The sequence below is a fragment of the Fibroporia radiculosa genome (genome assembly GCF_000313525.1).
Source record: "Fibroporia radiculosa TFFH 294 genomic supercontigs, scaffold2356, whole genome shotgun sequence".
NCBI lineage: Eukaryota > Fungi > Basidiomycota > Agaricomycetes > Polyporales > Fibroporiaceae > Fibroporia > Fibroporia radiculosa.
Window position 1 is genome coordinate 1 of NW_012133347.1, and position 11,269 is coordinate 11,269.

At 53.1% G+C, this 11,269-nt stretch overlaps 3 protein-coding genes across 3 annotated transcripts; 1 reads left to right on the plus strand and 2 right to left on the minus strand.

The window, feature by feature from the left end:
* Positions 1–187: 187 nt before the first annotated feature.
* On the plus strand, positions 188–1,328 carry FIBRA_03859 (uncharacterized protein; the record flags this gene model as incomplete). The annotated part of the gene is made up of 6 exons (XM_012325685.1): positions 188–220; positions 283–354; positions 403–491; positions 547–766; positions 827–909; positions 992–1,328. The coding sequence occupies 6 exons, from the start codon at positions 188–190 to the stop codon at positions 1,326–1,328; spliced, it is 834 nt and encodes a 277-aa protein (XP_012181075.1).
* Positions 1,329–2,626: 1,298 nt separating this feature from the next.
* On the minus strand, positions 2,627–4,073 carry FIBRA_03860 (uncharacterized protein; the record flags this gene model as incomplete). The annotated part of the gene is made up of 7 exons (XM_012325686.1): positions 2,627–2,707; positions 2,767–2,989; positions 3,042–3,130; positions 3,184–3,255; positions 3,318–3,690; positions 3,746–3,895; positions 3,955–4,073. 7 exons carry the CDS (start codon positions 4,071–4,073, stop codon positions 2,627–2,629), a joined length of 1,107 nt encoding a protein of 368 aa, XP_012181076.1.
* Positions 4,074–4,633: 560 nt separating this feature from the next.
* FIBRA_03861 (uncharacterized protein) lies at positions 4,634–11,075 on the minus strand (the record flags this gene model as incomplete). The annotated part of the gene is made up of 9 exons (XM_012325687.1): positions 4,634–4,669; positions 4,726–4,796; positions 4,871–5,273; positions 5,327–7,231; positions 7,284–8,814; positions 8,867–9,045; positions 9,104–9,436; positions 9,489–9,677; positions 9,735–11,075. The coding sequence occupies 9 exons, from the start codon at positions 11,073–11,075 to the stop codon at positions 4,634–4,636; spliced, it is 5,988 nt and encodes a 1,995-aa protein (XP_012181077.1).
* Positions 11,076–11,269: the final 194 nt, after the last annotated feature.

Below are 11,269 nucleotides of genomic sequence, written 5' to 3' on the forward strand. Positions count from 1 at the left end.
CGCAGTGAGGCCATTCGTGGAGAAGTCATTAGAGGTCAACGGCACTCTCATAGGTGTTCTTAATGCCAAATTGGAGCTGCCGGACGGGACGCTTTCTCGGTTGCACAGGAGGGAGGAACAGAGCGGGTGTGTTGCCCGGGTTATTCGGGTGTTCCCAAGGGACGGTGTATTTGATGAGCAGAAAGCAATGCTTTCCGCCCACACGGATTTCGGATCGCTAGTGCGTCCTTGCATCATCCTCAAAGCAAGACATGTTATTCAACGGTAGATGATCTCACCCAGTCGTTCTTGCATAACCGTCTCGGCGGGCTGCAAGTCCTTGCGCCGGGGACTGACAAATGGCAGTACGTGAAGGTGTGTTCGCCACTGCCCTGCTTGCTTCACGAGCGTGACATGCGGTAGCCGCTGCCCGGACATGCGATCTGCAACATAGGCGATTCGCTCAACATCTTCAGTGGAGGTATCTTGAGGTCGAACATGCATCGCGTCGTGTAGGTATACTTCTGGCTTGGCAGGATCCCGCTAGACACTCACACGGCACTTCAGTCCGCCGCCGAAGGAGCAGGCAAAGCACGAACGGTACTCCCTCGTCTTCTTCACTCGCGCGTCTGACTCCGTCGAGCTGCACGCCCTGGCGGACGAGAGTGCAGCTATTGCTTCGGCCGTTGCGAAGACACCCAACGGAGAAGCGCGATTCAATCCGGGCGTGACCGCGAAACAATGGCTCGCGAGGAGAGTGCGAAACCAGAGACTCAAACACTTCACGGTGCGTGTTACCCCTCGCTCCGCTCGTCTGCAGTCCTGAAGGACTGTGGTGCATCTCCAGGGTTTACAGTCGTGGCAGGGCACGGAGGACCAAGTGTCGATTGCCAGGGCGACGGCGCTCGCTGGTGAGGCATCTCCGAGTCGGTTAGTGACGGCGTGAAAGCAGGAAGATAGTATGCAAGGTATCATTCTCCTTCTATTCCAATTCTCATGCTTTGATGTGTAGTTGGATGTATGATAGTCAGAGCCGAGGTGGATTGCAAACCGCACATCTTGCTATTTCCCGGGAAAAGCCAGTAGGAGACTTGTTCGAAAGTCGATTCAGTCTGCGACGACTAGGAATCGACGATTGGGTTTCCTTCTCCGAGTCGTCAGTTGTGTATCATAGTGCGCTCCAAAGTTCAACCAATTTCTGTCCGCATGTGTTTGAGCCTCGGGCCGCAGATCAAGTCCTCTTCGGGTCGTTTGGAACTGCATCGCAAGCACTGAGTAGCCAGGACTTGGGTGGCACGTACTATACTTTCCTAGTGATCAGTCTTTTCATTGGGGGCCAAAAGCAATGAACTATTGTCTTATTATCTGCAGTTGATGGCTTTAATTGGTTCCACCGGGTCTCAAACAGGCTCTCAAGAACGATACGATGTGTATTGGTACGCTGTCCCTCAACTGAGTGAGCAGCACAGCTGATGTGATTTACACGTACAATTGATGCAGCAGGGAGTTCTCTTCTAAGATATAATTGGTCATGACTACGCCTCTACAGGGCCACGAATATAATAATCGCAGATAGCACTCACGAAATTATGGGAACGTGATAACAAGCATCTTCGAGCTATCATAGGCGTAGAAATTGTATGGTGGTTATTTCATCGAGCAGCGCCGTATCAGCCATCTTGGACGACAGCAACACACACGGAGCATCTAGACGTCCCCGTTTCGGCTGCCTAGGAGCCGCCGCGTGGGATTGAGACTCACACTCTCGGCGGCTTGCCGTTTCCTCTTCAGCCTCCTGGCGGTCATTTCGTCGAGTTTAGCCCTGGCCGCCCTACACGATGGCAAAACGTATGAGGAATTCTCGTAAGATCGAGCAGGGTTCCGAGCAGCTCTTCTGATAGCCAATTCATCAAGCAGTGTCTTGGTATGTTCTAGCAGCTGAGAGACAGTTGCAGACTCTGGCGGCCTTTGGCAAGCCCTCACCGTATCACGAGGAACTCTTGATCCTCTGTAGGTGTAAGGACTAGGGATTTCAAAATACTCAATAGTTGCGCACGATATTGGGACAAGATATATACCCTTTTGAGGGAGGAGAGGCATGATTATCGTCGTCTGGCAATGGTGATCTGTGCACTAGTGGCTGATTACATCCTGTACCCATGTGCGGCACAAGGTGAGAATCCCCAGACGAGAATGCAAGTCCACGATCGGAGGGGAGAGCGATGACTGGTGTCGCTTCGGAGAGACTGTTTAGATCTAGAAACGCGGTAAAGGGGTAGGAGATGGCTGAGAGGTACTGCATAGAGAACGCCTCCACTGTTGATCTTGCATGGTCGAGGCGTAGAGACGGGGCTGATTACGACAAAAATTGACATTCACAAACCTCAACGTTTCAACATCAAACTTGAACTTGAACCTGAACTTGAACTATATCTTATGTCAGCATCACCCGGCAAAATCACCGCCTAGCAACAGCATCGTTTCTGGCCCAGTCTGCGACGACTTGCAGTCAATGATCAACTGCGATGTATATGCGCACAAAAACTCAACAGATTCCTTCGTCGCATGGACTTTCAACACAAGCAGTAAATCAAGCCAAGGACTGTCAGTCGTATACTACTGTGGGGACTGTGTCTCTCGTTGTGCCTTACATCTCGCCAATGGTCTGAGTCTGGACAATACGACCATAATCCTCTGTTCCAAGGTGTTTGCGATAACTCTCTGCGCCCTGTCGGTGTGTCAGAGACCATCACACGATAGAAGGAAGTCTGAGGGAAAACCACATACATGATAGTGCGCCGTCCGCAAGTTTTTGAGCCTCCGCAAGAGCCATTCGCCTGCCGTCCCCTTTTCCTGTGTTGCGGCTGTTCCATCCTGGTGTCTCTCTGCGATGGCCTGTGCTACTACTACGCTCTCAGCGATCAGTGGGCGCAGGACGACGGAGTCATGCGGACGCGTGAAGAACGCAAGTGAGTAGCGTTCAAAGGCTGCTTGCGCCTTCGGGGGCGCACTGCGAGCATGTGAGTCCAGTATGGCTTCCGTTGCTGAGCGCGCGCACTCACACTACACGATGCATGTTCGAGCGAATCAGCCCACCGCTAAAGATGTTGAGAGCATCGCCGACGTTGCAGATCGCATGTCCTGGCAGTGGCTAATAACTTTTATGAAAAGCAGGACGCATATAACCACAGGTATCCTGCGCACCCTAACATACTGCCACTTCTCTGTCGCCGGCGCGAGTACCTGTAGTCCGCCTAGGCGATTGTGGAGGAACGACTGTGGTCAAGGAGATGTCCACGTCAACGTTCTTCTGCCTCGCGTAGAACGCATATACTCACCAGCGATCCGAAGTCCGTGTGCGCACCCAGCAGGGCCTGGTCCTCAAGCACCTGCGCCGCACCCACCTGCGGCGGTGTCTTGATCACACGTGCCACGCAGCCGCTGCGTTCCTCCGGGATATGAAGACGCTCCATCGTGCCGTCCGGGAGCCCGAGCTTTTCCCCGAGAACAGCGAGAAGTGCAGCATTGACGGCAAGCGACTTGTGCACGAACGGCACAAGGACGGTAGGGAACGCAGCGGCGACAAGCGCGGGGTAGGTCCGGTGCACGGGCGTCGGGAACGCAAGCACGTCGTCCTTCGCGACGTCCAAAAACTCGGTTGCGTCGAGTGTCCCGCGCTCGTCGGCGGTGTGGTGCCCTGCGGCTTTGTACCTGCGTGATCGATGCTCGCGGTCAGCTGAGAGACGGGCTCATCTCGAGAACGTACCCGAACTGCATCCCGTCGTCGCCCTCTTCGTATTCCATTTTCTGTTCCAGAGGCAGCTCCATGAACTCTTTGCCGAGCTGGAATAGTGCGTCGACTTCCGTCTCTGCGCCGTGATTCTTTAGGCTGCGATGTAGTCTCAGTCTCGAAGTACTACCACAGAGGTGAGCCGCACGCACTACCAGAACCCGAGCTCTGTTGCGGCTTTTCACAACCTGTCCTTCTCTCCTGCATCACCTGCCTGGATGAGAGCATAATCAATCACCAACAGCGGGTGGGTTGCAATGTCCTCCGGAAACGATGGAGGCATATCTGTTATGAGGCCAGGCATGCTTGTAGGGTCTCGCAGCCGTTGAAAGACTTAACAAAAGCTTGTGGGGAGTGCACAGAGCCCATGTCATTTTATGGAGTCCATTCGTTATCTGTGTCTCTGGAAGCCGAGCTTCTATCGTGCAACGATGTCCAGCTGATAAGACGACATCTCCCGCCGAGTCGAATCTGGAATCCTCGAAGTCTCCACCGGTCGCACGCATCCCGCCGGCCTCCTGCCCGCCGTGAGCCACCTAGGCTTTCGGCCATGTATATCCTAACACATTCACTTTGCTTGCGGCACGGAGGTTCCCCGTCACGTCAAACATTAGACGCATAGAATGTTGCAAATAGAACGGTCAATGTGTCCATAATTCAAAATTTCGAGTCATACGTGTGTGATTGCTTGCGTTGTACTATCTAAGGCTACATCTACATTGGTCCCTCCGGCTAGTTCGTATCCCTTCTATCTGTAGTGAAGTGAGCGATAGTGACGATCAATAGCTAATACATCCATATTTTTCTTTATTGTACCCAAATCGTGTGTACGCGGAGTCGTACTTTTCGTTTTTGAACGAGACTTCAGCCCATGACGCTCGCCAGAAGCGCCATACGGATCTATGTACGGGTAGCCGTTAACGGCAGTAGTTAAGACGACGACAAAGAATACGCACAAAGAGTCCGTAGCGCATCTGCCGGAAGTATACTGCCCGTCGGGAGTCGAAGTCCACTTCCGGATCGATTTCTGTATAAGCAAAGAGAGAACAAAAAAAGCCCATTAGCTTGGTCTTGTCACAGCGCCGAAAACATATGACTGACCATTGACCCGCGGCAGGGGGTGCATTACGATCATGTCTTCTTTTGCACGCGCCAACAGAGCATGGTCCACGCGGTAACCCTCCCTCGCCGTCGCCCACTCAGTCTCATCTTTGAACCTCTCCCGCTGCAGGCGTGTCACGTAGAGTACGTCCGTCTCAGCGAGAACATCTTCAATGCTCTCGCATTGATGCACGGGTACGCCAGCGCGGCGAGCGGCGCTCACGACAGCTGCGGGCATCGCCAGCGCTGGCGGCGCGACGAAGTTGAGTCGGACAGAGTAGAGCGAAAGCAGCGCGACAAGGCTGTGCACCGTTCGCCCATTCTTGAGATCTCCAAGCATCGTGATCGTCTTTCCGTTGACGGTACCAAGCTCTGAACGAATGGTGAACACGTCCAACAACGCCTGTCATTTTAACGTTAGCAATCAACTGTGCAAACACGGATTAAATAACTCACCTGCGAGGGGTGTTCCCCAATACCATCTCCCGCGTTCAAGATCGGTACCGGCGAGAACTTAGCAGCCAGCTGTGAGCTGCCCACATCCGGATGTCTGATCACGATCGCATCCGCATAGCATCCCAGAGTGCGTATTGTGTCCGCCAGGCTCTCTCCCTTCTGGACTGACGACGCATCCACGTGTACTGCAACAACTTCTCCTCCGCAACGTTTCATGGCGGCATCAAAAGACGAGCTGGTACGCGTCGACGGCTCAAAGAACAACGTCGCAAGTACCTTCCCTTTTAGCACATCTAGCGTCCCATTTCGTTCAACCTGCAACTGCATTTCCTGCGCCAGCGCGAAGAGATCGTGTAAATCCCGGTGCTTGAATTGCTTTACCGTCAGGATGTGCTTGCGATGGAACGCTGGATGGGGCACCAGGTGTGTGAAAACCGCCTGAGGAGTAGTCGCGGGTCCCTGCAACGGAGCAACAGCCGGTGCGGAGGTCTTCTGTGCTTGTGTTTGTGCCGCAGCATCTACACCCTTGCTTTGTGACTGTGCAGCCGTTCCGAGATCTGGTCGCTGGCCCGAAATAGACATTGAACGTTCGGCTGGTACGTGCGAGACCGTCGCACTCGAGAGATCTCTTCCTATAGGAGATGCGGTGACCTCACCGTCCAGGAATACTGTCTGGCCATGGACAAGCACTCGATCCACTGCGCCGGCCACAAGCGAACCAGTCAATGGCGACCAACTCGCGCCTGTGTTTCGGAATTGCGATTTGCGTCCAACGATTACCTCCACGCTCGTGTTTCCTTGATCTGGGAGGCCGAAAATACGGATGGGATTCTCGTGGAGGCGTTGGCGAACGGCGTCTAAGGTCAGCCTGCCCTCAGAAACAGCGTTCAGGAGCAGTGGAAGCGCTTCTCGAATACCAGAAGATGCGTCCGCAGGCTTCCCAATCTCGTGGGCTAACTGGTATGGCACCGTGCCCACTGAGAATGCGTCGATGACATCCAAGCTCTGCCAAAGCGCCTTCTGATCCTCTGCAGTGGGTAGACAAGTTACTCCTGGGAAGTCAGCACGCGAGTAGAACAGTGAGTACACGGATACGTCGCATGTGACCTTCAGTTGTTTCGCCTTGCTGAGAGAGATGAGGAGTATGTCGTCCTTGCTCTGCACATTGGTAACATGTAGACTCCGGTTGTGCAAACCTGCGATCAAGAGGACCGGAGCCAAATCAGCGCCCTTAGCGTCCGTAACAATGGGCTTGTCAACGGGCCAGGCAGCGAAGTGCTCTGCGACGACAGAAACCTGGCTCTCTGCGTCGCTATAATGGAAGGGAATGAATAGTGTCTTTACGTCTGCCTCGATCTCCTCGTCCAGAGACTTGACATTGCTGGCCGTAGCGGAGATACTCAGAGCATAATTGCAATACGCAGATCCCACAACATTGGCACGCGCGGCTTCGAGAGAGGCTGTATCCACAATCTTGTTTCCTGCGCCGACAGGGAGGATAAGTGACGTGATGAAGCCTCCACTAGTAGACGCTTTGGTAGCCTCGGAGAAGTCGAGGCTTCCAGGAATTGTAAGACCTGGGACAAACGCGGCAATATTGATAAGTCCGGCGAAGGTATGCGTATCGTGTGATGTCTTCGCGTCGACAGGAGAGACCTCGAGGGGAAGCCTGCGGACCAAGGCTTCAAAGAACAGCTTCGCAACTTTCACGTTAGTTATCAAGGGCACCGCGAAGTCAACAGCCATTCGCCGACTGCGATATCCTTTGCTGGCATAACTCGCGGGACGTCGGTAATGATTTTTGGAAGGCAAATTGATGTACATATCGATGAGATTGTTCGCTAAATGCTGAGTGAGCGAATATTCAGACTTCTGCTCGCTGTCTTCTCCAAGTGTCTCGAGGTACTGGTACAAAATGCGTGAGTGCAATCCAATGAAATTGTTGAAAAAAACACACCTTGCAAGGAACGTTGTGCTCTGTGAGGAAGTCAGCAGTCCCGGATGTTGCAAAGATGTTGTAACCAGCGTTATGTAACTTTTGCACGGAAGGCAGAATTTCCAGCTTTTCTTTGTAACTACCGATCGAGAACAAAATGTTCTTCTTTGGCGGAACGATCCCGGTAGAAATCAGGGCCTTGATATAGGCCTCGTATTTGTCCTTGCCAAAACAAGCCACTTCTCCAGTAGAGGCCATCTCGACTCCTAGAACTGGATCTGCACCCGACAATCGGCTGAAGCTAAATTGTGGAACCTTGACACCGACGTAATCTGCAGGCAAAGCGATATACGGATACGACTCAACAGGCAAGTCCAGCATCGCCTTAGTAGCCATCTCAATGGCATCCACTCCGGTGACCTTGGACACGAAGGGGAATGAACGCGCGGCACGAAGGTTGCATTCGATCACCTTGATCTCGTTGTTCTTGGCAATGAACTGGATGTTGAAAGGCCCTGTAACGTTCAACGCATTCCCGATCTTCGCTGTGGCTTCTTCAATCTGTCGTACGGTCTCGGGATCGAGATCCTGGGGAGGATGGATCAATGTAGCATCGCCGGAATGTACTCCGGCATTCTCGACATGCTCTGAGATGTAATGCATGATCATCTTGCCGCCTTTGGCTACCGCATCCATCTCGATCTCCTTCGCGCCCTCAATGTATTTCGAGATGACAACCGGGTGGTCACGGGATACTGCCGTTGCTTGCGACAGATAGCTGGACAGATCGTTCTCGCTGAAGACTACATTCATGGCAGCACCTGACAAAACATACGACGGCCGGACAAGTACGGGATACCCGACTTTGTCGCAGAACGCGTGAGCCTCGTCGAAGCTCGACAGTTCCTTCCACGAAGGCTGGTCGACGCCAATCTCGTCCAATAGACGGGAGAACTTGAACCTGTTCTCTGCTGTATCGATCATTTCCGGTGACGTTCCGTATATCTTGACGTTCTGGCGGTACAGCGGCAGGGCAATGTTGTTCGGTGTCTGCCCACCCATAGAGATAATTACACCCCGCGAAGACTCGGTGTCGTAAACATCCAGAATTGTCTCGAGACTGATATTCTCAAAGTAGAGCCGATCAGCCTCGTCGTAGTCGGTGCTGACGGTCTCGGGATTATAATTGACCATGACCGTAGGCAGACCATTGTCGCGAAGTGTTCTGATGGCGCGTACCGCACACCAGTCAAATTCTACGGAGGATCCAATACGATAGACACCAGAACCCAGGACCATTACACCGCGATCGTTGAACGTGATGTCGTGCTCGACGGCATTATACGTCGTGTAGAGGTAATTTGTGTATGCCGGGAATTCTGCGGCGACGGTATCAATTTGCTTGACATAGGGCATCACCCCGTACTCCTGGCGCAATCGTCGGACTGCTAGCTCCGTGGAGCCCATGCACCCTGCAAGCTGACGGTCGGAAAATCCTAGCTGCTTTGCTTGACGGAGCGCCATACTACCGATGCTCGAGATAGTGTAGTCCCTAGCGACCAACATTCAGTGCCTTCACGCGGACAACAAAATATACGACATACGAAAGGCGTTTCTCCATATGATGAATAGACTGCAGTTGCGTCAAAAACCACTTGTCGATGTTTGTCATCTGCCAAATCTTATCGACGCTGTACCCGCGATGGAACGCAGCCGCAATAGCAAAGATGCGCTTGTCGGTGGGGTTCATTAGCTCCTCGTCTATGTCCTCGACAAAATCATTCTATAGACCTGAGGTGTCAGGGTCATCTCCACGAAGGAGACGCATGCTGAAAGCAGACCTTAGCGAACCCGGTAAACTGGTCATCAATAGCGCGGATGGCCTTCTGAATGGTCTCTTGGAATGACCGGCCGATGCTCATTACCTCTCCTACACTCTTCATGCTACTGCTCAAGAGTCTACTAACGCGACTGAACTTCTTGAGGTCCCAGCGAGGTATCTTCACGACGACGTAGTCGAGACTTGGCTCAAAGCAGGCGCTAGTGACCTTGGTTACTGAGTTCTTGATCTCATTCAATGGAATACCTAAGCCAAGCTTCGCAGCAATGAAGGCGAGAGGATAGCCTGTCGCCTTCGAAGCGAGGGCAGATGACCGAGAAAGTCGGGCATTTACCTAAAGCGGGCTTCAGTGGGAATGTTATGTCGAGTCTATTATCCACCCCTACCTCAATGATGCAATACTCCTTGGAGAAGGGATTCAGAGCATATTGAATATTGCATTCACCCACAACTCCGAGATGTCGGATGACGTTGATGGCCGTTGTCCGGAGCATATTGTAATCTGCATCCGAGAGCGTTTGGGACGGAGCCACGACGATTGAATCCCCAGTGTGGATTCCGAGAGGGTCAAAATTCTGTCAATCTATATTAGCACCTCATTCACTCACCCATAGCACTCGCTCGTAACATACCTCCATATTACAGACCGTGATGCAGTTGTCTCGGCAATCTCTGACCACCTCGTACTCTATCTCCTTCCAGCCCTTCATGCTCTTTTCTACAAGAACTTGAGGACTTGTTGCGAAGGCCTTACTACACAGTGCCTTGAGTTGCTTCTCGTCTTGGGCGAAGCCCGATCCGAGACCGCCCAAGGCGTACGCGGCGCGAACAATCACCGGATAATTGATAGTATTAGCCGCAGCGACTGCCTCATCAAGCGTGGTCGCTGTACTCGATTGCGCACAGCGCTCGCCAATCTCCGCCATGGCGCTAGCAAATAATTGTCGATCCTCCGTCGTAATGATGGTGTCGATCGGTGTCCCGAGCACCTTCACGCCGAGCGCCTCGAACTCGTCCTTCAGCTTGATCCCGACATTGAGAGCAGTCTGTCCTCCAAACGTGACATAGATCCCGTCCGGCTTCTCATACTTAATGATTTTGCGTACGAACTCGGGCGTGACAGGTAGGAAGTACACCTTGTCCGCAAGGCCTCTCGAGGTAGCAATCGTTGCAATGTTTGGGTTCACGAGAATGGTGTAAATTCCTTCCCCCTTGAGAGCCTTAATCGCCTGCGAACCCGAGTAGTCAAACTCGCCCGCCTGGCCAATTGAGAGGCCGCCGGAACCCAAGACGAGGACTTTTTGCACATTGGCCCTTGGGACGCGCTTCTCGTTCTCTTCTTTCGTCCCACCGGGCATGGAAATGGGTACGAGCTTGCGCGTCTTTGCACAGTCAAGAATATTCTGGATGAACACGTCGAAAAGGAATTCTGTGTCGCGCGGTCCCGGCGTCGACTCTGGGTGGAACTGCACAGAAAAAAATGGTTTGTCAACGCAGTAGATACCTTCGTTGCTGCCGTCGTTTGCGTTTTTGAAGAGCTCTTTCCATCCATCCGACAGAGAACTCGTGTCGACTTGATATCCGTGGTTCTGGCTGGTGATATAGCACCTCCCACTGAGCGCGTCGGTACACGGAATGTTGTGCCCTCGGTTACCGTATTTCATCTTGGATGTTGACGCGCCAGCAGCAAGCGCCAGCAGCTGGTGGCCGAGACAGATCCCGAATATCGGTCTATCTGCATTCTCCATCGCCTTTGCTAAACGCACGATGGTCGGCTTCGCCATTGTGGGATCACCCGGACCGTTTGACACGAACAAGCCGTCGAACGGCTCTTCCGACGATGCCAAGTAGTCGTAATCCCATGGTACCACTTTCAGCTCAACACCACGGTGCGTGAAGCAGCGGATCTGGTTGAACTTCATACCCACGTCTACTGCAATCACGCGCACAGGCCTTTTCTCCACAGGGTGCATTTGCGCCGTGCCGACAGGCTTATATACGCGCGGAGACGTCACTGAAACAAGCGCGACGAGGTTGTCCTGATTTGGATCGCGGAAAGGCGTGTCAACATATTCGTCGCGCCAGCTCCCATTGCCAGACGACCCTGAAGGGGATGGCGTGCGCGATGTTGGCTGGGACGCGGGCAGTATGGCTCGTCCCGCCCCCA